At 40.4% G+C, this 22248-nt stretch overlaps 2 protein-coding genes across 7 annotated transcripts; both read left to right on the top strand.

The window, feature by feature from the left end:
• Positions 1-301: 301 nt before the first annotated feature.
• Positions 302-13511, top strand: nup58 (nucleoporin 58). Of its 3 annotated transcripts, XM_046370671.1 has the most exons (14): positions 302-774; positions 1285-1442; positions 1550-1582; positions 1678-1953; positions 2101-2266; positions 2458-2523; positions 2779-2953; positions 3371-3450; positions 3649-3767; positions 3862-3944; positions 4218-4419; positions 10149-10232; positions 10981-11079; positions 11865-13511. In XM_046370671.1, exons 1-14 carry the CDS (start codon positions 695-697, stop codon positions 12032-12034), a joined length of 1791 nt encoding a protein of 596 aa, XP_046226627.1. In that variant the 5' UTR covers positions 302-694; the 3' UTR covers positions 12035-13511. The 3 variants fall into 3 exon arrangements, with proteins under 3 accessions (XP_046226627.1, XP_046226628.1, XP_046226629.1); XM_046370672.1 differs by lacking the exon at positions 10149-10232 and having other exon boundaries at positions 304-774; XM_046370673.1 differs by lacking the exons at positions 10149-10232; positions 10981-11079 and having other exon boundaries at positions 308-774.
• A 662-nt stretch (positions 13512-14173) lies between these two features.
• ropn1l (rhophilin associated tail protein 1-like) lies at positions 14174-22225 on the top strand. 4 transcript variants are annotated; one of them, XM_046370677.1, is made up of 6 exons: positions 14174-14308; positions 14867-14999; positions 15716-15839; positions 16667-16828; positions 17457-17632; positions 21589-22223. In XM_046370677.1, the coding sequence occupies exons 2-6, from the start codon at positions 14869-14871 to the stop codon at positions 21698-21700; spliced, it is 705 nt and encodes a 234-aa protein (XP_046226633.1). In that variant the 5' UTR covers positions 14174-14308; positions 14867-14868; the 3' UTR covers positions 21701-22223. The 4 variants fall into 4 exon arrangements, with proteins under 4 accessions (XP_046226633.1, XP_046226631.1, XP_046226630.1 ...); XM_046370675.1 differs by having other exon boundaries at positions 14184-14348; positions 17478-17632; positions 21589-22225; XM_046370674.1 differs by having other exon boundaries at positions 14190-14348; positions 21589-22225.
• The last annotated feature ends 23 nt before the right edge of the window (positions 22226-22248 follow it).

The following is a 22248-nucleotide window of genomic DNA, read 5'->3' as shown; positions in this document are numbered from 1 at the left end:
TGTATTACAAAAAATCGAAATACAATGGAGCAATAACTGACACAATGATGAAGACGACAAGTGAAAAAAACTGACTAAAAATAAAGAGTCTGTGGAGAAAGCGTTTGTACACAATTTTGCAAATAGATAGGTGCTGGCCGAAGAAATCGACCTCGCTCTAACGGTCCAAATGACGTATTTTATTTTGACATTTTAGGCGGAACCAATTTGTATTTTTTGTCGTGCATTTACACTTTATGGAAATATCACCAAGAGCCACAGTTGGGACCTTGCGCATGTGTGCTGTGTCACGCGACGCAAAAACAGCGATAGGGACGACGGGAAACGTAGTTTGAAAAAAAGATTACCCGAAATGCAATCGCACTCTGGAAATGCCAGGCGGGGAATAGGAAAAGTAGCACCATGCGACAATTCATCCTGTAATATTTGGCAGCTAAAAACAATATAATTGGGTGTGAAGACATAACGGACTACAGTTGAATAGTTCCAAAAGTATTTGGGAAAGGAAACGTTTTTTGCCAAAGAATGTTTTGAGTAAAAACAAGACCGCGGATTTGGCCCTCACGCGGTCATCTTTCAAAGCTAACTGACGTTAGCGTTTTAGCTGTAATGCTGGGTTGCTGGCTGAGCCTCTGTATCTGTAGCTGAAGTCCAATTAGCCAGTGTGTGTTAAATGCGTGCTCCTTAACATAAAATGTCTGGCTTTAACTTTGGATCAGGGACTCTCGGTTCCGGCAACGCTGGCGGGGCATTCTCATTTGGGGCCGCAAGCAGGTAATGACATATTTCGGACAGCCGACATAGCTAACGTTAGCATAGCAAAGAGTTAACCTGTCATTAGCAGGTAGCAAAACTTACATGACTGTAACATTACTATATTTCTATAGCAGTAGCCTTACTTTATCCTCAAAAGTGTAAAATCTGCTGTTGTTAAGAACACTGGTAGAGTGAAGAAATTTCTGTTAATGATTATTTTTAGTTCAAAGTAATGTTCTAAGTGTTAAGCTAAGGCAAAAATGTGAAGTATTACAGCTTTTACGTTGGTCCACTAAGTGGGTTGTCCCGGTAACTTACCGTTGTATGCACAAGTTAAACGTTTAACGTCATGAGCAGGAAGCCACTTCCTTTTTAAAAAAATCAGTCTTTCTGTTGAGTAGTTATATAAAAAAAAGTCTTGTAGAAAAAGGTCAGTTTGCATTACTGTGACAATGGGAGATGTTTCTTAGTTTGCCACCTAACTTTATGTCATTCAGGGACTGAATTTATTGCCTTTTGCCTCTCAAGTGCACCTGCTGCTAGTACTGGTGGTCTCACCTTTGGAACTGCTCTGGGCGCTGCAGCCGCAGCCCCCACCACCAGTACTACCCCATCTCTTGGCCTAGGAGGCAGTCTCTTTGGTCAAAAAACGTCTGGAGGATTCTCTTTCAACACACCTGCCTCAAGTAATAACTCCATACAGAAAACTTGTACATCAGTGAAATAAATTAATATGTGATTACATGTCTGCCTGCTGCAGTCTCACACCTTGTTTTGTGCTGCTGTATTTTAGGTGCTGCTGCACCCACTACAGGCCTTACATTAGGTATGTTTGTATTTCTCTTCTATTGCTGAACTAAGATCTTGAAAAGCCAATTAAATCAGATTGTAACTGTGATGTACACATATGCTTTGTTTCAGGTACCCCAGCCACTTCAGCATCCACTGGCTTCAGCTTGGCCTTCAACAAGCCCACCGCCTCAGCAACACCCTTCTCCCTCACCACCACCGCTACCACCTCCTCATCGGCTCCTGCAGGGACGGGTTTATCATTTGGCTCTGTCCTGACATCCACAGCTCCACAGCAGCCTGCAGCCACAGGCTTCACCCTTGGCCTTGGTGGCACAACAACCACCACAGCAGCCTTAACAGGCCCATCACTGGGTGGGAGTCTCTTCTCCAGCGGCACGTCTACAGGTGAGATACAGACAGCATGACATGAACCTGGCACAGGGTGTGCAGACAATAAAATGGAAAAACATTATTATGGCCATTTGAGATGTGGTTCTCAATCTTCACAGGGCATAAACGTGTTATAATCTACATGTTTACTTGGTTTTGTAGGTTTGGGTCCGACCACTCTCGGAGGAGGCGGGTTAACCTTGGGTTCTCTGTTAGCTACCTCTACAGCAGTATCAGCAGCCCCTGCCCCCAGTATTGGCCTGGGTGGAGTTGACTTCAGCAGTTCGTCTGAGAATAAGAGCGACACTTCATCTGGAGTCAATGCACAGTAAGTTCCCCAGACCCACGCACACCTTAGTCTTCACTTAATGGAAACAACTGTCTTGAAATGTTAGGACTATAATTTAAAAACGTCTAAACAGTTGTTTACTCAGACATTCAGTTGCTTCCTATCCTAATGTATATCTGATCAGCAGAGACTGTTTGGTCTGTTGTAATAATGCTCTCTTTCTCCCTCAGGGACAGTAAAGCTTTAAAAGATGAGAACCTGCCCCCAGTCATTTGTCAGGATGTTGAGAATTTCCAGTAAGTATTGTCATATGTGGATATGTTGTCACAGGCTTTGGTCCTGTGGCTGGGCACATTGCTTGGCATGTTACAGTTCTGTAATTTGTCTAAAGATGCAGATGGAAACCTATTTTATCAGTAGTGCTATTGTTCCAAAGGAGGTGTCCTATTTATGTTAGGTGTTGTAAACATAGCTGGGAAGATCATAGAATCATAAAGTTAGAGTTTACTGTGTTGTCTGATTAGAATGGTTTTTCTCTCTCCTTTTTCAAGAAAATTTGTGAAAGACCAGAAACAGGTTCAGGAGGAAATTAGCAGGATGTCATCTAAGGCCATTTCTAAAGTCCAAGATGACATCAAGAACCTCAAACAGCTTCTATCTGTCAGTGCCAGCGGTCTGCAGCGACAGGGTCTGGCCATCGACAAACTGAAGTTGGAGACGGCGCAGGTAAAATCAGTTCATCAGCCCACACAAGCTTAAGTGTGAGAAATTACAGCTCAAGACTTCAACTCTGTTTAACTCTTTGATTCTTTTTAGTTCTGGTACATAATCTGATCCATAATCAGTTTGAGCATAAATTCAAAGAACACTTGACCTCCTCAAAGCCAGTCAGTAATTACACTTGAGAATTGGTCTTTTTAAATGGACACACATTTTGCGTGTACATGCTATTGCATATTTTTAATCACAGACTACATGTAAGACTTGTGTTAAAGTCCTCCTGTTCTATACCAGGTAGATGGATACAACCAGTATTTTTTCTAAGGCATAGCTACAGACTAAGAAGATTTAAGTTTTTAGCGGTGTTACTCACACTATGAACTGAAATCTGTCTTTTAATTGTCTCTTTGCTTTCTTCTTTAGGAGCTCAAAAATGCTGACATAGCCCTGCGCACACAAAAGACTCCCCCTGGACTTCAACATGAGAACACTGCTCCATCTGAGTAAGTAAGCCATTGGACAGCAGTCTCGAAGCAAATCAAATGAGTGTGTGTGTGAGAAAGTTGGGTTTGAGTCTCATGAAACTGGACAAGATAATTATTTGCGGTGTTAAACCAGTGTGGCCCTGCTTTCTACATATCATCAACACTTCATGGATTGGACGAAAATGAAAATATGTGTTGTTATGTTTCTGTCTGAAGTTATTTCCGTGGCCTGATAGAGCAGTTTGAGGTACAGTTGCAGCAGTATCGACAGCAGATAGAAGAACTCGAGAACCACCTGACGACACAAAGCAGCGGCTCTCACATCACTCCTCAGGGTAAGATGACATTTGGATCATCAAAATCTGAGGAAATATAAATCATCCTGGATTTGCACACTCATGATGACATTGTGAATGTTTTTGTTTCTAGACTTGACTTTGGCCATGCAGAAGTTGTACCAAACATTTGTTGCACAGGCTGCCCAGCTCCAGTCTGTCCACGAGAATGTCAAGGTCAGCTCCTCCGACTTTGTCTGAAAATGATTATGTAATTCCACTGAAAATTTGTTTAGCAATGACTCGTGCTGTGTGATAAGACATTTATTGAGTTTAAGCAGAATTGTTTTGTGATGATATCTGTTCAAGGTTTGTTTTCCAATTAGGACATTCTGATTTGGAAATTAGACATAGAATGTTTTTGTTTATTTGTTTGATTTGTTGATTAATTACAATCTTCTTTTTTTTGTTGTTGTTGGTCTTTCCCTTTGTTTATCTCTGACATCTTAGATTTTGAAGCACCAGTATCTGTCCTACCGTCGGGCCTTCCTGGAAGACTCCACTGACGTCTTTGAGTCCAAACGGGCATCTAACAGGAAGTGGCAGAGTGTGCCGCGAGTCACGACTGGGCCTGCCCCGTTCTCCAGTGTCCCCAACGCTGCAGCGGTTGCCATGGCAGCCACGTTGACCCAGCAACAGCAGCCAACTCCAGGTCTGACTGCCTACAAGTTCTAGAAAATTCAGCTCCCCTCACTTTAAAGTAAAGGAGAGACAAATATACTACGTTATAAGAGTGTTTTTAAAATGAGATAATTGTGCAGTCGGACAGAGGATGATCAAAAATAATTTAAAACAAAACAGAAAAAGCCTTAGCTGGAGCTAGGGCTGGGTATCTGTGCTCGATACTTTTAAAGTATCAATCAAGATAAGCCAGTACCAAGTATGGTTGAAACGTCTCCAGTCAAACGATACTTGCATTCAATCCTGTTACCCCATTCTGAGGGGAAACAAAAAAGATTATTTGCATCGTTGTGCTTGCATCCAATCATAGCAAGTGCAAGAGGTGTGATTGGCCCACTACTGCAGCAGCTATAAAACATATAGTCTGTGGTGTGGTGGAGTAAAGTGGTGTCTGTTTGACACACTTGATTAATATGAAAACTTTAAAAAATTTGGATGGGGAGGAGTGCTGGTGGCATTTTACACAACTGAATGTTTACCATTCACATAATGGATATCAAATGAAGTAGTCAGCATCACTTTAAAGGTGCTGGTATTGGTACTGGTTTCATAAGTTTTGAAACATTACCCAGCCCTAGCTGGTGCCAAACTATTGCGTCTTCTTGCGAAGAAAGAAGGAGAAAGCGAGAGAAGAACACCGACAGGAAGTTTTGTGCTGCCTTACCATCTTGTCTCTGACTCTTCCCTTCAAGGGTTGAACACATTCATCTGCTGCGCCTCACTACAGCAGAGTGAGGAGATTTTATAGATTGTTTGAGTTAGAAATGAACACCAGAAACTGGTAGTATTGGTGCCAAGTCTTTACACTTGAGAAGGTCATGCAAACAGTAATACCAAGGATACAATAACCTACATCACCTAATTTTTCTCTGTGCTCTTTCTAATAGGATGTTAGAGCAGGTTTATGAGGCATTGGAGAAATTCCAGGAGAAAGTTCAGCTCTGTCAGTTTTACCCACTTGAGTCTTGACGTTAGAATTTGAGCTTCTAAAGCTCATTTGAGCTCGTACCCTTGTTTTATTCACAGGATGTTTAAAATGAGCCAACTCAATGAGGGTTGTCATGTAATGCTTTAGAAACATTAGAAACTCGCTTTGTGATTTTACATATACCCAGCATACTTCTTTTAGATTATGTCTTGGTGATCACTTTGTGTATGAGGTTTAAAATGATGATGATGTAGCTCCTACTCGCTTTAGTCCAACTAAGTCAAGAGACCTCTTCATGTAAGGGAAGCTCCAACTGATCACCCGCCAAATGGCATCAGCTTAATTCCCTGAAAATACAGGAATCTTAAACATTTTTAAAGAAGAGAATATATGTGAAGATTGTATCACTGTTGTTCATAGTTGCATGCGGGTTCTCTTGTTCAGGGTCTTACCAAATTTTTTACCTAATGCTAACATCAACCTGTATTTAAAAAAAAAAAAAAAAAAATTAAAGCCAGTCCAAACTATCTAAGAATGTAAATTATCTTCATCAACAATCACAAAACATGTTCTTTTCATCTCCCTCGAGTAAAAACTAAACTATATTAATAGATATTATTCACTATTATTATCTAATATAAGCAGAACGACGAAGACTGATCTTTTCAGTACAAATGCTGCTTCGTCTCAGAGGTCTGATGGCAAACTTTATTAAGACTTGGTGATGGGTAAAAGCCCAATACACTAATATTATAAAACATAACCAAGCAGGTAATAGTAATATTGTTTCAGTCACCTCAGCGGAACACAAATTCGCTTTTATGAGACATTTTACAACTACAATTATTTTAGTAGTAGTGAGTAGTGTCCATTATGTTTTTTGCCACATCTCTGAGGTGTTTAACAAATTTTCAGCCTTTTTTGTAGGCTTCAGTTTGTAGGCCATTTTACTGGCATATCAGGGCACCCACTTATGAACAAACTAAGCTACTATCTATATTAGCATGTTTCTGCTGTCTTTTTTTCCCTGTAATTTTAAATCAAGCGTAGTAAAGAGACTGAAAGCAATATTTTACAAGCAGCATGGTTGCAAAATTCTCGCACTGCAAATTTCAAAAACAAAAAAATGTTCTGCTGCTTTCTTTTCACTAAAACCATCAAGTCTGTTTGGACTGTTATCAGATCTGATAACCAGCTGTTGTTACGCAGACAATGAATGGGGCTTACTTTTTCAGTGTAGTAACATCTGAACATTCACATACCTTTGATCACTCAGCAGGACATGCCTGAGTTACATTCTGAATAAGCATCTAGCCTAACCAATTATGTGCCAAATAGGGATGGGAATATTTCACCAATCTATTGTTTAACCACAGTATGAAGGAAAAAAAAAGCCCCTCACAAACACACTCTATTGTCACAGTAGATCTGCTGAAGATTTTCTTTTATGTTGCTGTCCATTCTGTTTCACTTAAAGCCAAATCAGTTACTGATTATTGTAACCCTCTGCTGCTCTGGGTATGCTAGCTGTCTAAAAAGCTGCATTGCACTGTAACTTATTTCTGACTCAGAGCTTTGCAAGTCTTTTAAAAACAGACATGGGTACTTAGTTACATGATTTGGTTTTATTTTTTTTTTAGTGCCAGTTAGAAAATCCCATCCCTTTTGCCAAATAGTGTCTGTTCACTAGTATTTGACTTGTTTCATGGACTAAGCCTCATCACCGGTGGATATCTTGGTCTTGTCAGTATTTATTTTTCTTATTTATTTCTATTGTAATTTTGTGTTTGTGTGTGTGTGTAACTTAATCCATATTTGGAATTGCATAGTGGAGGGTGGCTAGAATCACGGCATGTGCAACTCTTAACCATTCGGCTGGGTGGCGCCTACTTCAGGCACACTCTTGTTTGACTCATGTGCTTGTCAGTGCAGTGGTTGAGTGTGTGGACAAAAGTTTGTTCAAATTTCTTCCCTCATTGGGCATGAGGTGAAAGGTGCCAAAAGACTCAGGACTGAAAATGTAAATACCTAAACTGTAATTTTTAACATATAAATCGTCTTTCCATCACTGCACTTAGTTGATCTTGAAGTGGAAGCGAGGCTGATAGCCATGTTTTAAAATAACAAACAACAACAACAAAAAAAACCTGTGACAAATAGTCTGCATTATCTCACTGTTTTTAAAATGTTTTGGCTGGTTTGGTTGCATGAGGCCATTACCACTGTTACTTGGTTTAAGCAGTTTGATTCAAGGGCTATTGTCAGTGTAACAGGTCTGCATTATTTCACATTAAAATCAGTTCAGTTAAAATGAAGAGTAAAAATGCTGTTCACAAGTTGTAATTTCAGGTATTTTATCCAAGGTGGTGGTACTTTGTGTGGACCGAGACAGATGTCTTTATTAGAAAATCGACTCTCATTTTGGTTTGATGTCCTTAATTGAGTCCAGTTTCACTGACAGTTCTGCTGCTCGCGCTGGTCCAGTTAAATCCAGCTGGTACCAGTTAAATCTGTGCCAAACAAAACAAGACAGATCAGTGTGGTCAGATTTTATGTACACGTCTTCATTGTCTGGGTGATTTATCTACCCCCATTTTATGATGACAGGATTCAGTGTTGCGTGTTGTTCGATCCTGGTGAGAGCTTACTCAGAAGAGTGAGGACAAAATAAAGTACTTCAGTGTGTTGTGATATAAACTGATTTTCAGTTCACTCTCCAGCACTTATCTGCATATTGCTGCTCGTTAACAGTGGTGCCTGGTGAGTCAGACCTAAGTGATACTCTCTTGGTGGAGTCGCCATGTGTCAAAGAGAGAAACTGCTGCTTTGGACACTCCAGTCCTCTGTTAAACACCTAAACATTCTGTATGATTGCAATACAGTTTTGGGTAGAGCTGGGCATATCTATCTAGATTTTCAAGTTCTTTTTTGACTTTTGTGTACTTTAGCTTACACTTTAACATATTGTCTTCCATATCTCAACCGTTGTACTTGGCACAAGAATAAGTATTAAGTAACGTCATATTTATTGGCCTGTCAAAGCTGTTTGGACCTTGAAGTTGATAGCGGCGGTTTAGCCCCCTTATTCCTGTATTTTCCCATCATCTGTCGGTAAAATGTATGCAAATGCTGACTGCTGTAACTTCTTAAATGCCATTACAACAGTGGGAATGATCCATTTACCTCTTTGTCAAGACAACCGAAGGAATTAAAATGTGATACATATATTTTTTGTTTCAAAAGTTGGCACACTACTGGAAACACAATTTTTTTCTGATTCTCAGTGATTCTGAATTGTGCATATAGTGTCTCACTTGGAGCTTCAGCACAGCGGTTCTATAAAACAGGCCCGATTAGTCTAAAACAGAGTCTGGTCTTTTGAGTGGTTGGCTGTTGCAGATAGTTTTGAATGTCCTTATTCTCTCTTTGACCTTTAATCACATGCTTACATTATGCATTTTTTGTGGTGGTTTTTCTGTATGTGGATTCCAGGAGGTACTACTATCACAAGTTGTGTTTTTGGGGGGTCTTTGTGTCTTCTCTGATAAGCTCAACCTTTACTAATGTTTATCTTACAATTAGACCCACCTGAATCTGACTTGATAAAAGAAAGGAAAGTGTGTGTAGCCTCTAGTCATGTGTAGATTTATCCAAGGTGCAGCTTTTTATGCTTAAAAAGGACTGCTGTTAACCATAGAGAATTTGGCTGTTACGGTGTCTAACGACACACTGGTGTTCAAACAAACACAGACCACAAAGGTCATTCAGTTCCTGACCACCTTGACTTCCACAGGCAAACTGTAACATATCACTGAGTTTCTTTTTCTTCTGATCAGTTTACACTGAGGGGCAGCCGTAGATGCCAAATTCACATTTCTTAAATCTCGAGTGCTTTTACTTGTAGATGAATGTGTTTTAAACTTATATAACCAATGCCTGTTGATACAGTATAATACTATGGTGTGCCTTTTAAACTATATTCAATAATTGTGTGATGCTTTTCTTTGGCGTGTGCTAGTTCATTCACTCTCAGAAATCTTGAAAATTTGGAAACTTGTCAAATGCAGTAGCAGTTAGCAATTAATAATAAATTCTGTTCTGTTTGTTTGTGTTTTATGTAAGTGGAATTGCATATTAAATTGACAATAAATTCATTTTTAAACAAAGAAACGTTTGTCCTTGTTTCTTTTCGACTGAAGTTGTTGCAACAATGCAGACTAATTGGAAGTGTTGCAAAATTTGAATACAGAAAAGAAAAAAAATTGCATAGAGTAAAATAAGACAAGTTTCTGAGTGAAAGAACTAGCGGCATTTTTCCACACTTTGTCAGCAACCATTACTATACTACTGATTAGCTGCAATGTTATAGTTTGTAACCTTTAGAACATTTAAACTGCATCTATTTGTGCACTGGATAGTTGTGAAAGCACGGTGCATCCCCTGAAAGCACCTTGTGAGGGCTGCAGAGAAGTTTCTCATCTGCTGCAGGCACAAACGTAAACACAACCACTGTTGGGTTGCTTGTATACCATCTGTTGCAGACATTTGGCTTACAGGTGCGTTAGAACTTCTTAAAACAAAGTGTGGAAAACCTAAATATTTGGATTTTCTTTTTTTTTTCAGAAGCATATTTTCAAATTTCACTTTGTCAAGGTGAAGTAAGTTGTATGTAACAGTGATGGTTTTCTGTCAGACAAGACGAGGAACAGTGGTTGCCTCACACACAAAACACATTCAGAGCAGTAAAGCGTCGCTCTCTCTCTGTGCCATAGGGACCCAGGCACCCTTGGGGGCAGGGTTCGGAAACCCCTTTGCCTCAGCAGTGGGCACTAGCTTGGGCTCTTCTACCCTTGGAGGTATTACCCCTGCTGTTTTTTTAATAAACAAATATTTTCTTTTATTTTGCCCTCGCCTTAAGCAGTTTACCATTTCCCTAATGCCTCCTAGCGTTTAATGACTGTTTGTTTTAGTTGTCAGTGTATGAAGGCACTGGCAGGCAGTGTGTGTGTGTGTGTGTGTGTGTGTGTGTGTGTGTGTGTCTGAGAGTGTGGTGCAGTCAGAGCTTGGCAGTTTTTTGTTTTTCAGTTCTTCATTTTGCCAGAGGTCAAGTGCGTTCACACCACAAGAAGACTGAGCAACCACTTGCCACAGGTCACTGTGCTTTGACACGTGACAAGTTGGAGACAATCTCTTTCCTCGGTGAAGAGAAATTTGGATTGGAAAAAGAAAAACACCAGACCTTTATACTAAAATAATGATTTGGATGACAACTAGCAAATCCACTTCAGGCAATTTAAAGTAATTTGGCAGTGTGGGAAACCGGTAGTCTGAACGCACACCAAGTCAGTGTGTTCTCTTGTAGTTGTGTTTGGTAAAACTTTTCTCCCTTTGGCCTTTGCTTTGCCATGCAGTGTACTGTGATTACTGTTTTGTTCTGCTGTCTCAGGGCAGAAGTTGAGCTGTGCGTAGTGCTGTGGCCCTTGTCCTCCATACATGTTTGCTGATGCCTGCCTGTGCTCCTGAGGCACTGCTCCTGTTATTCATTCCTAGTGCAGCCTCTTTTTGCTTAGGCCAAACTGACTTCCATGTCACTTTCTCCCACAGGTTTTGGTGGTGGGCCAGGATTTGGTGGGGTGGGGACTGGGGGGTCTTCTTTTGCCTTCTCCTCCACCAGTAAGCCCACAGGAGGCAGTCTGAGTGCAGGTACATATGTACTGTATATATCCCCTTCACAACTGGCCCCAAAACCTTACGGTAAAACTGGAGTCCGAGTAGGCTTGTGTTTGTAAGTGGACTCCCTGAACTGTGAGAACATGTCCTCAGATGTAGGTGGACAAGCGTCCTGTAAGGGATGTGCGCGATTAGTCAGCTTGTCAGTTAAACATTCCTACCCTCGCTAGTCAGCACCAGAAATACTAACCATTTCAAATTACGATTATTTTATTAACGTACACATTTAGATCACATGTTGACATAATTATCACTGAAATGTCCTGTCTACCTAATCAAATGTTGCTTTATAAAAAATTAGCATCTGATGCTAATGTTAACAAGGCATGATATTTGGTTCATCTAATGAAAATGACTTAATGGGGCAGATTTTTTTTTCCTTTTGATTGAGTTTTAGTCATGTTTGCATGTGTACTGGTGTGCACCATGCCAAGTGCCACATATTTCAGGGCTGTTTAAAATACAATGTGGTTATTGAAAAATAAAAAAAAAAAAAAAATTCTAGACAATATTTTGTCAGACATTGTTTAACCTTCAAGCTTAAATTGTTCTCAATTTTCTCTGTTTTCCTCACTTTGTCAACAAGACTGTGCATAGCCATGTAAGCCTTTTTTATATTTTAAGATGTGAGGTTTTACACCACATAGACAAAATCTGTATTTCACTCTCCTTTATTTTCATTTTTTATTTGCTCCATTTCTTTTGTATTCTCTAACATTTGTTTGTCCCTCTGTGTCCCCTGCCTCTCATTTCTCCAGGTTTTGGTAGTAGCAGCAGCTCAGGCTTTAACTTCAGCAACCCTGGCATCAACCCCTCAGCTGGCCTGACCTTCGGCGTGTCTAACCAGCCTGCTGCAGCCTTCGGCACAGGAGGTCCCCTTCTCCAGCTCAAGAAACCCCCTGCTGGTAATAAAAGGGGCAAGAGATAGAACCAAGCAAGGACGGACAGACCCCTTTGACTGACCACCTGAACGGCTTGGAGTTTGTAATGAGTAAGGCCTGGTCTCCCAAAAGCATAGAAGTGCTATAATAATTGTACAAGAAAAGAATAAAGAAAATGTTGAGGAACTCATCAGGGATGGGATTGAGTTCACCATGAAACAGCAACACAGGATCTCCCTTTGGAGGTATATAAGAAAAAGAAGATCCCATTGGCCAACAAGCATTGTCTTTCTGTAATTCCCTAGTTGTGTTCTCCACTGTTCTACACAGATTTGATTTAATTTAGTTCCAAATTGCCAAGTCCATATTCAGGATTACTTGTCAGTTGATACAAAATCTCACATTCACACACTCCTATCAGACCCATTTACACAATTTAACTGTATTATTTTGGTCTTATTAATGCTTAGTAACTCATAATCAGTGTAGTAGACAGTGGCATGTATGGAAACAGTCTGCCCATGTTGTATTGTCTCGATGTTGCGTGCACTCTATAATCTGTAGCTCCACAATGCTTTTGGGAATGCCAGCCATGGACAGAGCTGGGTCAAGTACAAATAGTTCAGTTATCTGTGAGAGTTGAAAATTGTACAAGATTGATGTGTTTCTGTGGGATGGTTAGTGCAGCTGGTTCCATCGTGGTATTCAAACCCCGTCAATCACATAACTGCACTTGAATGCCTCTGAAATGATGACTTGGCCCAAGTCTCGTCCAGGGAAGAGTAAGGTAAAGTAAAGGGAAAAAAGCTTATGGGGTAATAGTTGGTTCGGAACAGCGTAGTGCTGAGGGTGTTATCTGATTCTAGACAGTTTTATAGGCACAGGAGAGTAGCCAGGGTGGGTATTTGGGGAAGCACAGTTTTATTTTTGTATAAAGAGGATAATGAAATGACATTCGGGAGGGGTTAAAGGGGGACTGGCACCTCGGGATAGACCTTTATGTAGTCCATGTAACCTGTGTTGCTTTTGCTAGAGTCCATCCTTATCGTTTTTAGGCACACTTTGTTTGCCCCAGTGTAAGAACTTGGAGTGTAAACGCTGTGCTTTTTGTATTACACGGTTCCCATTAAATGTTAAGTTAGTTGGATCTGAAAGGGAGTTCATGAGCAGATCAGATCCTACCTACTCTACTCGATACATGTGCTAGAAATAATTTGCACTTGCCAGTGTATATGACCTGACGGTGATTGTGTGAATGTGCATGTGTGCCTATTGCACAGGTAAGAATTTGTCTCTCTGGTCTGTAGTAATTGCTGACTTCTTTTTTTTGAGCGTCAGGTGTGGTGGTTGCTCGCTTTTTCTTTTTTCTTTTTCTTTTTCTTTTTTTTTTTTTTTTTTTTTTTACGTTGTCCATGTCCATGTTTGGTCACCCAATCCTTGTAGTTGTACTATTGTTTTCTAATCACAGTATGTGTAAACCTGTATTTTCAAAAGCTGTTTAATAATAAACAATAAAATCTTCAATATGATGTTTTGCCTGTTTGTGGCACAGAATGATGTCTATCATAGGTGAGTGTGTGCAGTATGATTTGGGACAGCAACTAATGATTATTTTCATTATCGATTAATCTGCTGTTTACTTGCACAAATTGTTCAGTCTATATAATGTCAAAAAATTGTGAAAAATGCTCAGATGTGTAAAGCGATGTCTGCAAATTCATTCTTTTATCCAACCAACAGTCCAAAACCTACTGACTTTGTTATAAATGACAAAGACAAGCAGTAAGCCCTTACATGTAAGAAACTAGAACCAGCAAGCCTTTGACATTTTTGCCTGAAAAGTGACTGAAATGCAAGCACTAACCTTTTTGAAAATATCTGTTGAGGTTTAAGAATATCAGTGTTTATTTCCTATGTAAAATTGCAGAATGTTTTCAACAGTATCATTTTTGACAACTGTGCTTTATAAAGCATAACCCCTTTTCCTAGTTCCTTACATTGGATCTTAAAAACCTTTCATCGCCGTTAGCCATCACAATCACCATTATTATTATTTTAATTTTTTTTAAACGTGGTCTGTAAGTAGGACGTCCTTTGTGTGCCCTCCATAGCAGAAGGTGGCAGTAATGCACGTTAAGCGTCGTTCCAGCTACACCTTAAAAACCAAAGAAGAAGAAGGACACCGTTGCTATGCGACAGTGTCGCGATAGACTAATCAAGTGCTAGGTGTCCGTGAACGTTAATATTATTTGAGCTAGTTATCCTTATTTTAGCCCTTATTTCTGCGGTTTTTTGTCCATATTCATAATTCGACAAGCCAGGTAACGTGACCGTTCATAATGCACATTACACACAGCACTGGTGAGGAAAATGTTATCATTTTCCAACTTAGTTTTTGCCTGTTAGCATTATTACCAAAAAAGCTTACTTAACGTTAAGGGGCGTTTTGTATGTGAATGTATTTAAATCAACCCAGCAAATAAGAAAATATTCTCAAACTTCTCAAACTGTTGTGCTCATTTAATTTTCAGAAATATGATATTCTAGCTTTTTCTGTATTTATCATTCAAAGAAATATGTAAAACTGATGTTAGTACTGTAACGTAACCATGTTTGTCTCTGTTGCGTGTACCTCTGTGATGATCTTATGATCTTTACCTCCTTTTTTTTTACCTGACTTGTTTCAAACTTCCCCAGTGTAACAGCAACACTGAAACGCTAAGTCAGTAGAGCCAGGATTGAATTTCTATGTCGTGTTATTGTCAGTGTGTATAGTTTTAAGTGGCCCCGGAGCTGCCACTTTTTTATTTCCTCTTAGCTCTTCTGTCTACGAGATCTCATCTGCTAATTGGACAATATTGCGATGTTTTATATTGCAGCCATGCCTCTTCCAGACACAATCTACTGCGCCGAGCAAATCAACATCCCCCCACAGCTGCCAGACATCCTCAAAAACTTCACTAAGGCAGCCATCCGTACACAGCCCAAGGACCTGCTGCTGTGGTCTGCAGAGTAAGTTTTCATCTCTGCCACTGGTGGTTTGAGGGTAGGAATACGTTTGATGGTGTTTTATTCCGGTCTGGATCTGTTAAGCAATACCATGAATATCGACAGGTAGTATCATTGTATGAATGGTGTACTCTTTTCACCTGTGCATTTCTCATCTTGACTGGCTTTAATTGGATCCCAGGGGCTTCTGTGTTACTGCAGCGGTTAAACTATTTGACTTTCTCTGGCAAAAAAAGCAGGTTGAAAGTACTGGATGAAATTATCAGTAATATTTTTGTACCTAAGGACTGTCATATCATCTGCAATTTTATTGGAAAATATGGCTTGGCAGTGTTTACAGCAAAAGACAATAAACATGAGCCATATGGCAAAATAAAAACTTGTCCCCTGGGTTACAAGATGTTTATATGCGATTAAAGTAACACCAGGCTCTGCTGTCTCTCAGAGATGCTGAAAGTCATGCTACCATTAAATTTGCTGTTAAATAATATTTGAACTGTGAAGTGAGATAAGCAGCAGTGTGTCCTCTAACATAATACATGTACTGTTAAACGAAAAGTACAGCAGATGATGATTTATTCAACTGATGGCACCAATGAGAACTCAATTAATTTGATTAATGCCAACTTGTGCGCAATTTCAAAAGTTCTGCTTTCATAACTTTATTTGAGAGAGTGTTTAATAACGTGTGTTGATAATGTGTGTGCGTCCTCTCCCAGGTACTTCAGAGCACTGTCTAAAGGAGAGTGTCTGCCTGTCAAGGAAGGACTGGAGATGAATGTTGCCACCCAGAAGACAGACACTGGACTGACTCCAGGTTTGCTTAAGATTCTCCATAAACAGGTATTACACTCCACAGCAAGAACAGAACTGATCATGTTTTTGCTTCATATTGCTGCTGTTGGGAGGAAGCCAAAGCATTTAATGCATTGCATACTTTCCATTGTGCTTTACTGTTTTGAATGTGCATGTCGTGTAGAGGCTGCACTCTGACTACAGCACCCTATGTTCTATGGTTGTAATTATTGGTTCAGTTTAATATCCATGTTTGCTTACACTTGAATTGTTTTTGTGTATATCCTCATATTGCAGTAATGCTGTCTCCCGATGTGGATTATTAAAGTTTCATACTGTTAAGCCCGTTTTATGTCACCTTGGGCATCTACTGGCATCTTGGTGTGGTGGATTCATTAAAAGTGCTGAAAAATTAATGTTACCTCAAAGGCCAGTGCTTGAGCTGACTTAACCTTGGGAGGATGCTGCTCTCTTTCTGTGTTTATGCCAGTAATATTAGTATTACATAGCTGAGCTTTTTACACTCTGTTTACTCTAGAAAATTAAAGAAAAGTCTGCTAACTTTATAGCCACGCATCTAGCACAAAAACAAAACTGTATTGTTGTTATGGGACATAAACTCAGCTCAGACATGTAGCTTACAGTTTACCAGATGGAGTGGGAATAACCTCTTCTTATGTGTTTATCCTTGCTGTGTTTTAATACGTACGTAAAGGAAATCCTGCTGATAAACAAATCATTAGTATGCATGGCTGTCTTTTTTCCCAGATCCAATACTGCTGTGTATTTCGACAAATAACACAGAATAATTACTGATTTTTAAAATATTTTACTTTAACTGTTTTTACTTTTTCACTCTTTGAACCCGATCTTAGCTGTCTCCTGGGCAAACGTGCAGCAAAGAGGAGCTGCAGAAGAAATGGACCAGTCTGTGTCTACCCGTGGACCAGTTTGAGACCTTGTTGTCGCTGGGAGGCTTTGGCTCAGACATTGACTGGATGGAGTTCTTCGCCCTGGGCTGCAGTGCTCTGGGAGGGGTGAGATGTTACATAAGGCCAGATATAAATGCAAACGCCACTTTATGCCACAACCATTGAGTCTTAAAACCTACAGTGAGGTCAAGGGTTGTTGGAGGTCCCCAAGCAGGACTTTTTTGTTCCTCTCACAGTCTAGTCTTCTAATGTGTAAACAACATCCAGACGTCTGTGATCCCGACTTCCCCATCAAGGTTCCCAGGCCCCATGAGAATGACCTTCTCTGACTACTTGAATCTTTGCAATGCTATGAAATTTATGATTTCGCTTCCAATTTCCAGGTAGAACAGTAGAGACTGAACATTTCTTTAAGCACAGGGAACTCTGCAGATGATGAGTGAGAATCTGCAAAAGCAAGTGCAGCTCAGCTTACCAATATGATGTCCTCAATGTCAGCAATTTAGAGGGAATGCTGCCCTGTATGAGGCTGTTGAGCATTTTGACCACATGGGGGCAGTCATGTTCTGCACTGATTAGACTGTTTTTCTTTACCTCCTTCAAGTCAGTGTGTGTGCGTGAAGGTGTATTTGCAGTGGGTGCTTGTGAAGCTCAGACAAGAGATTGTTTTTGAAGGCTGAATGCATTTGACAAAACTGTTTGCTCCTCTGTGTCTCTGTGCACGCTTTGTCAGACCCTCCTGTGTTCTCTGAAGTTTGCTTGTGAGATCCTGACAGACGATGAGGAGGGTGGTGCTGCGAGGATCCCGTTCAGCACCTTTGTCAAACTTTACACCTACCTGGCTAACCTGGATGGGGACATCCCACAGGTTCGCATTGACAGCTTTCTCAGCAGCCTGCAGGGACAAGTGTAGGTGTCAATTGTTTCTCTCCCTGTGTGTGTGTGTGTCTAATAGAATTAAAGCCTACCTCACTACTTCCACTTGCAGCAAGCAGAGTGGATGTGGGTGGTGGAGGGTGAGCCTGTTTCATATGCACCATGAATAGATATGCTACCCAGTCTCAAACAGCCTAATTATTTTTCTCATTTGAATAAGTTCCCCTCTGGATTCAGCTCCAGTCAAAGCTCCTGAAATTATTTCACTTTTGTTTATGAAGATCAGTCATCAAGGTGAAGCGATATCAGCAGGTGTGGCTGCTTTTAATGTTTATGACTTCTAGATATTTTATTCTTTTCCCCTCTATCTATTTTTCCTGGTTTATTTTGTCACTTGAGATAAGGAAGTGACCCAATGTTTGAGTTAGTCAACATTTCAGCAATTTCAGTTTTTTCCCCAATTAACAGTCCAAAACTCAAAGACTCTGCATTTACTATCACAAATGACAAAAAAGCAGCAAATCCTTTCATTTAACAAGCTGAAACCAGCAAATGATTGACTGTTTTTTTTTGTTTGTTTTTTTTTAGAAAATGATTGAAATAATTAATTGATTATCAAAATAGTTGGCTATTAATTCTCGTTTGATTGACCCATCAGCCAGTTAACCATTTGTTCCAGCTTTAATATCCAGTAAACATTTTGCTGCTGAACATTACATATTAGGACTTTGAAATTTAAATAATTAATTTGTGTGGAACAGATTTCTTTGTGGAATTGCTGACTAGAACTGCATTTTAAAATGTAATGTTTAATGAGGATGACTTTTTAAAAATTCAGAAACACATTCAAAACGACAGGATGTGGTGCCAATGTGTGTTCTGTCATGATGACTTTAGCTTTAGCTCTGTTTGGCCCAGCATTTCTGCCAGTCAGTGTTGGTGGGCTCAGAATCACAGACAGTTTAAGAGCTGAGCCAGGTGCCCTGGCCTCAGATGATGGTATGAGATTGTGATATTCTCTGTTGTGAAAATCCCTGTGCTGCTGAGAAGAGCTGTTGCACTGATGCGCTGGTTTCTCTGCCCGACAGCAACAAGCAGAACGGCATGATTCAGGTTTCCAACTTCCACATCAGCAAGAAGACAGGAAGGAAGGAATAGAAGTAACAAAATGAGTGTTCAATTAATAAATGGGCCAGCTAATGCTCCTTAAAGCACAGCTGATGTTTCATTGCCTAGAAACTGGTCTCATTAATTGTTAGAATCAGGCACAGTGGGTTATTATTCATCATTGTCCAGCTGAATGAGGTTGCTGTTTTGAGTCAAGTTGAAATCTTTAATGAGCAGCGAGAGAGGCACAAAGCTGCCTTACACAGACTGTCAGCGGGACTGACTGTGTGTATATGTTCCCCTATGTCTGGGTTAGCCAAAGTTCATTTATCATACACATAACCTATCAGCTTGCAGCCTCACCTCATTTGGCCTCTCTGCTGCTGTATTCATTTCACCCAGCAGATGAAAAAGAGGTGCGGTAAGGAGATAAGCTCTGAGGGCACAAGAGAGTGACTTTCAGCTCACATTAAAGACGTAAATATCCCTGTGTTTTGTTCACTCCTCCATGTACTGTTCAATGTATTGTACAAGTACAAATACACCCTCAGACAGGTTTATTATAATCTTCAAAAAGCACACCAAGAAATCTCAGAGGCTCATATCCAGTCTCTGTAAGCTTCAGCACATAATTTTGCGGTCACATATTTTTTCAGGGTATCTGTGGCTCGGGAAGTAGAGCAGGTCATCCACTAATTGGAAGGTCAGTGGTTCCATCCCCAGCTCTGGCTGCACGTCGAGGTGTCCTTGGGCAAGATACTGAACCTTAAATTGCTCCTGATGGCTTCCCCATCGGTGTGCGTGTATAGAGCGCAGAAACATCATGTCGTGCTTTGGATAAGAAGCACTGTATCCCTCCTGATGAGCAGGTTGCCAACTTACACAACAATGTGTGACTGTTTCACGAGTTAAGCCTTTTGAGGAGTGAATAGTCTAGTTCATCCAAGTCCATTTTAAAATGTGCCAGTGGGAAAGCACAGTCTACTGCACTCTTTTCTTATAAACATGTTTGTTTCCCCTGACACACACACACACACACACACACACTGCACATGAAGCTTGTGCCTTGCAGGACTGCAGCTGTGGCCGAGTGAAATGGGACTGGAGGACAGGTAGCATCTCCACCCATGACAGAGCAGAAGAGGAAGTTTGTCAGGACTTGAAACAGAGATCCTTTTGGAAACCGCACAGTAGACCTTTTTGCTGAGCAGAGATTTGATTTGTCATCTCAGCCATGAAGGCTGTTATGTGATTTACGTCATTGTGAACATTGTTTTTTTTAGTATTATTATCATCACATAACCATTGCCTGTTATGCATGAGGCTGTGGATGCGAACCAGCTTGGAAGTTAAATAGAAACTTAGAGTTTTAAACTGCACTCGTCTCACAGAAGGTTTGAAAACTGTTCTAAATAGAAATAAACACAAATTTAACTTGGGCTGCAGGAACTTTTTCAGGAACCCAGAAACTTTTTTTTTTTTTTTAATCCAATCAGGTACTTTTAGCTTTGCTTCTGGAAGCCACAGTTTCTGGGAAGACGTCCCAGAAAGTCCCTGCTTTCAAGTTGGTACTTTCCAGTAGCCCAGGAACTTTTGGGACTGAGTTAGCAGTGCTGAACATTTCTGACTGGTGGAACCGACTGCAGCAGTTTGTTGGCCGAATTCATTCAGACTGTAAACAGACACCACAGGGCATCCAGTAGGAATTTAGCTTAAGTTAATGTTTTAAATTATGATTTGTTGTGGACTCAAGGTTACACAATGTGCAAGAGAAACAAAACTAAATGTTTTCACTGTTTTCGGCTGTTTAAAAGAGAAAAATACCAATAAAAAATCACTGCTGCTTGCCTTTTTGGTTTTCCACCTTTCACTTGTGCTCGTCTTCCTTCAAGCATTCGACTAAAAATCACATTTTCACAACCACAAACTACCAAGAACAACACTCTGCTGTTCACTAACTGTCATGTTTGCAGAGGTTGTACTTGTACTTCTGTCTCGTTTGACAATTCTAGTAAGTAAAAGTAGACTTTAGTTTACATTCATGTATAATTCACCTTGACAGTCCACTTAGGACCTTGTTACCTTGTATTGATTATTTCGCCTCCTGTTGAAGACCAGGAGATAATGTTGAAACAGAGATATGTTCCCGTATTTACCGACTGTTTCTTGCTGTTCTGATTCTTTCCACTTTTCACCGTACAGTGTGAAACAGTGACATGTTCACAGAGCATCTCTAGCTCTCTCCTCAAATTTCCATGCAACTGAAACATATTTTTAGTTGCATCCTCTAGCACAGGGCTCCCACAGTGCTTCAGAGCTGTGTGCTCCTTTGTTTTCAGATGTTGGAACTCAGGAGCGACATGATGTCATTGCAAAAGATGTCAGTGGTTTAGGAATCTCATCTCCAGGGTGGACGTTGTTGCACAACCTTTGCCTTTTCTTCAAGGTTTGCTCATAACATCACATCTCCAGGGACACGACGAATGTAGCAGAGAAGTGCAAAAGACACAGGAGAAGGGAGAGCGGACACAAAGGCTTCATTTTAGTTTTCCTCTCTGTAGCCGTTGTGTAACAGATTTCAGCATAAGCATGAGGGAAAACATGATTCATGCTGTGTTGTGAAGCTGCTGCACTTGGATGTTTTATCAGTCAGCTCTACTGTACTCAGTGCAGCTCTGCTCTGTTTGTAGGAACTTGTTTAAAAATGAATGAGTTGTTTTTACATAATTGAATCAGTCCAGAATCCACTGTTAGGCTTGGCTGTTTTATTAGTTACCTGTAAGCAACCTGGACATTTTTCTAAGCAGCTCAGTTGTACATGTGTTGTTCATACAGTACAAATGTCATTTACAGATGTCTGACAGCATACATTTGTGTTCCAGGGAACTCCAGCATGGGATGATAAAACCTCTGGACTTTATCCATCGGGATGATATGGATTCACCTCCTCCTGACTCATCAGAAATTTCCAGAAAAGCCTCGAGAACTGACTAAGAACTATTAGAGACAGACATTTCAAACTCAAAGCTTCCTGTTATGAGTGAAAGCTGAACAAAATCCTGCATGTGTCTGTCGGTGTGACCAAAAGAGAGACAGAGTGTAAGCTGGGAACGCCCGCCACTACACTGCATATGACTTAACTAATGTGCTAAAATCATGGACATTATGACATCACCCATACTTTCCTCAGAGGCCGTCGTAAAGCCTGGGACTTGGTTTTCCACTAGCTTCTGTCTTAAAGCTCCATGGCTGCCTGGCCCCTCTCAATCAAAGCATTTTTCTCTTTAAGTCTCATTCTCTTATCAATGGAATAATTATGTCATAATCCTCACTGTGACACACAACAGCAGATGCAAAATTCATTTAATGAGACCTGAACTCCTTGTTAAATGTATATATAATTGTTTTGTACTGCAGAGGGAAGTTGGAGAAGATTTCCAACTGATTCTGGGATTTGTTTTAGTCAGTATCCTGCAGCCATTAAGACACCTTCGCACTGGCCTCACTGTTCTGCCTCACCGTTACAAGGGTAGGTGTGTGTG

The sequence above is a fragment of the Scatophagus argus genome, chromosome 18 (genome assembly GCF_020382885.2).
Source record: "Scatophagus argus isolate fScaArg1 chromosome 18, fScaArg1.pri, whole genome shotgun sequence".
NCBI lineage: Eukaryota > Metazoa > Chordata > Actinopteri > Scatophagidae > Scatophagus > Scatophagus argus.
Note: the sequence above shows the minus strand (reverse complement) of the source record. Positions and strands in the feature narration are given on the sequence as shown.

What these genes read in the sequence shown, in the direction of transcription:
- nup58 (XM_046370671.1), top strand. Translation starts at nt 695, where the DNA reads ATGTCTGGCTTTAACTTTGGATCAGGGACTCTCGGTTCCGGCAACGCT. An exon ending in CTCCAGCGGCACGTCTACAG is followed by an intron (nt 1,954 to 2,100) that starts GTGAGATACAGA and finishes TTGGTTTTGTAG; the next exon opens with GTTTGGGTCCGACCACTCTC. An exon ending in CTCTCACATCACTCCTCAGG is followed by an intron (nt 3,768 to 3,861) that starts GTAAGATGACAT and finishes TTTTGTTTCTAG; the next exon opens with ACTTGACTTTGGCCATGCAG.
- ropn1l (XM_046370674.1), top strand. Translation starts at nt 14,327, where the DNA reads ATGCACATTACACACAGCACTG. An exon ending in GCACATTACACACAGCACTG is followed by an intron (nt 14,349 to 14,866) that starts GTGAGGAAAATG and finishes TTTATATTGCAG; the next exon opens with CCATGCCTCTTCCAGACACA. An exon ending in TTAAGATTCTCCATAAACAG is followed by an intron (nt 15,840 to 16,666) that starts GTATTACACTCC and finishes ACCCGATCTTAG; the next exon opens with CTGTCTCCTGGGCAAACGTG.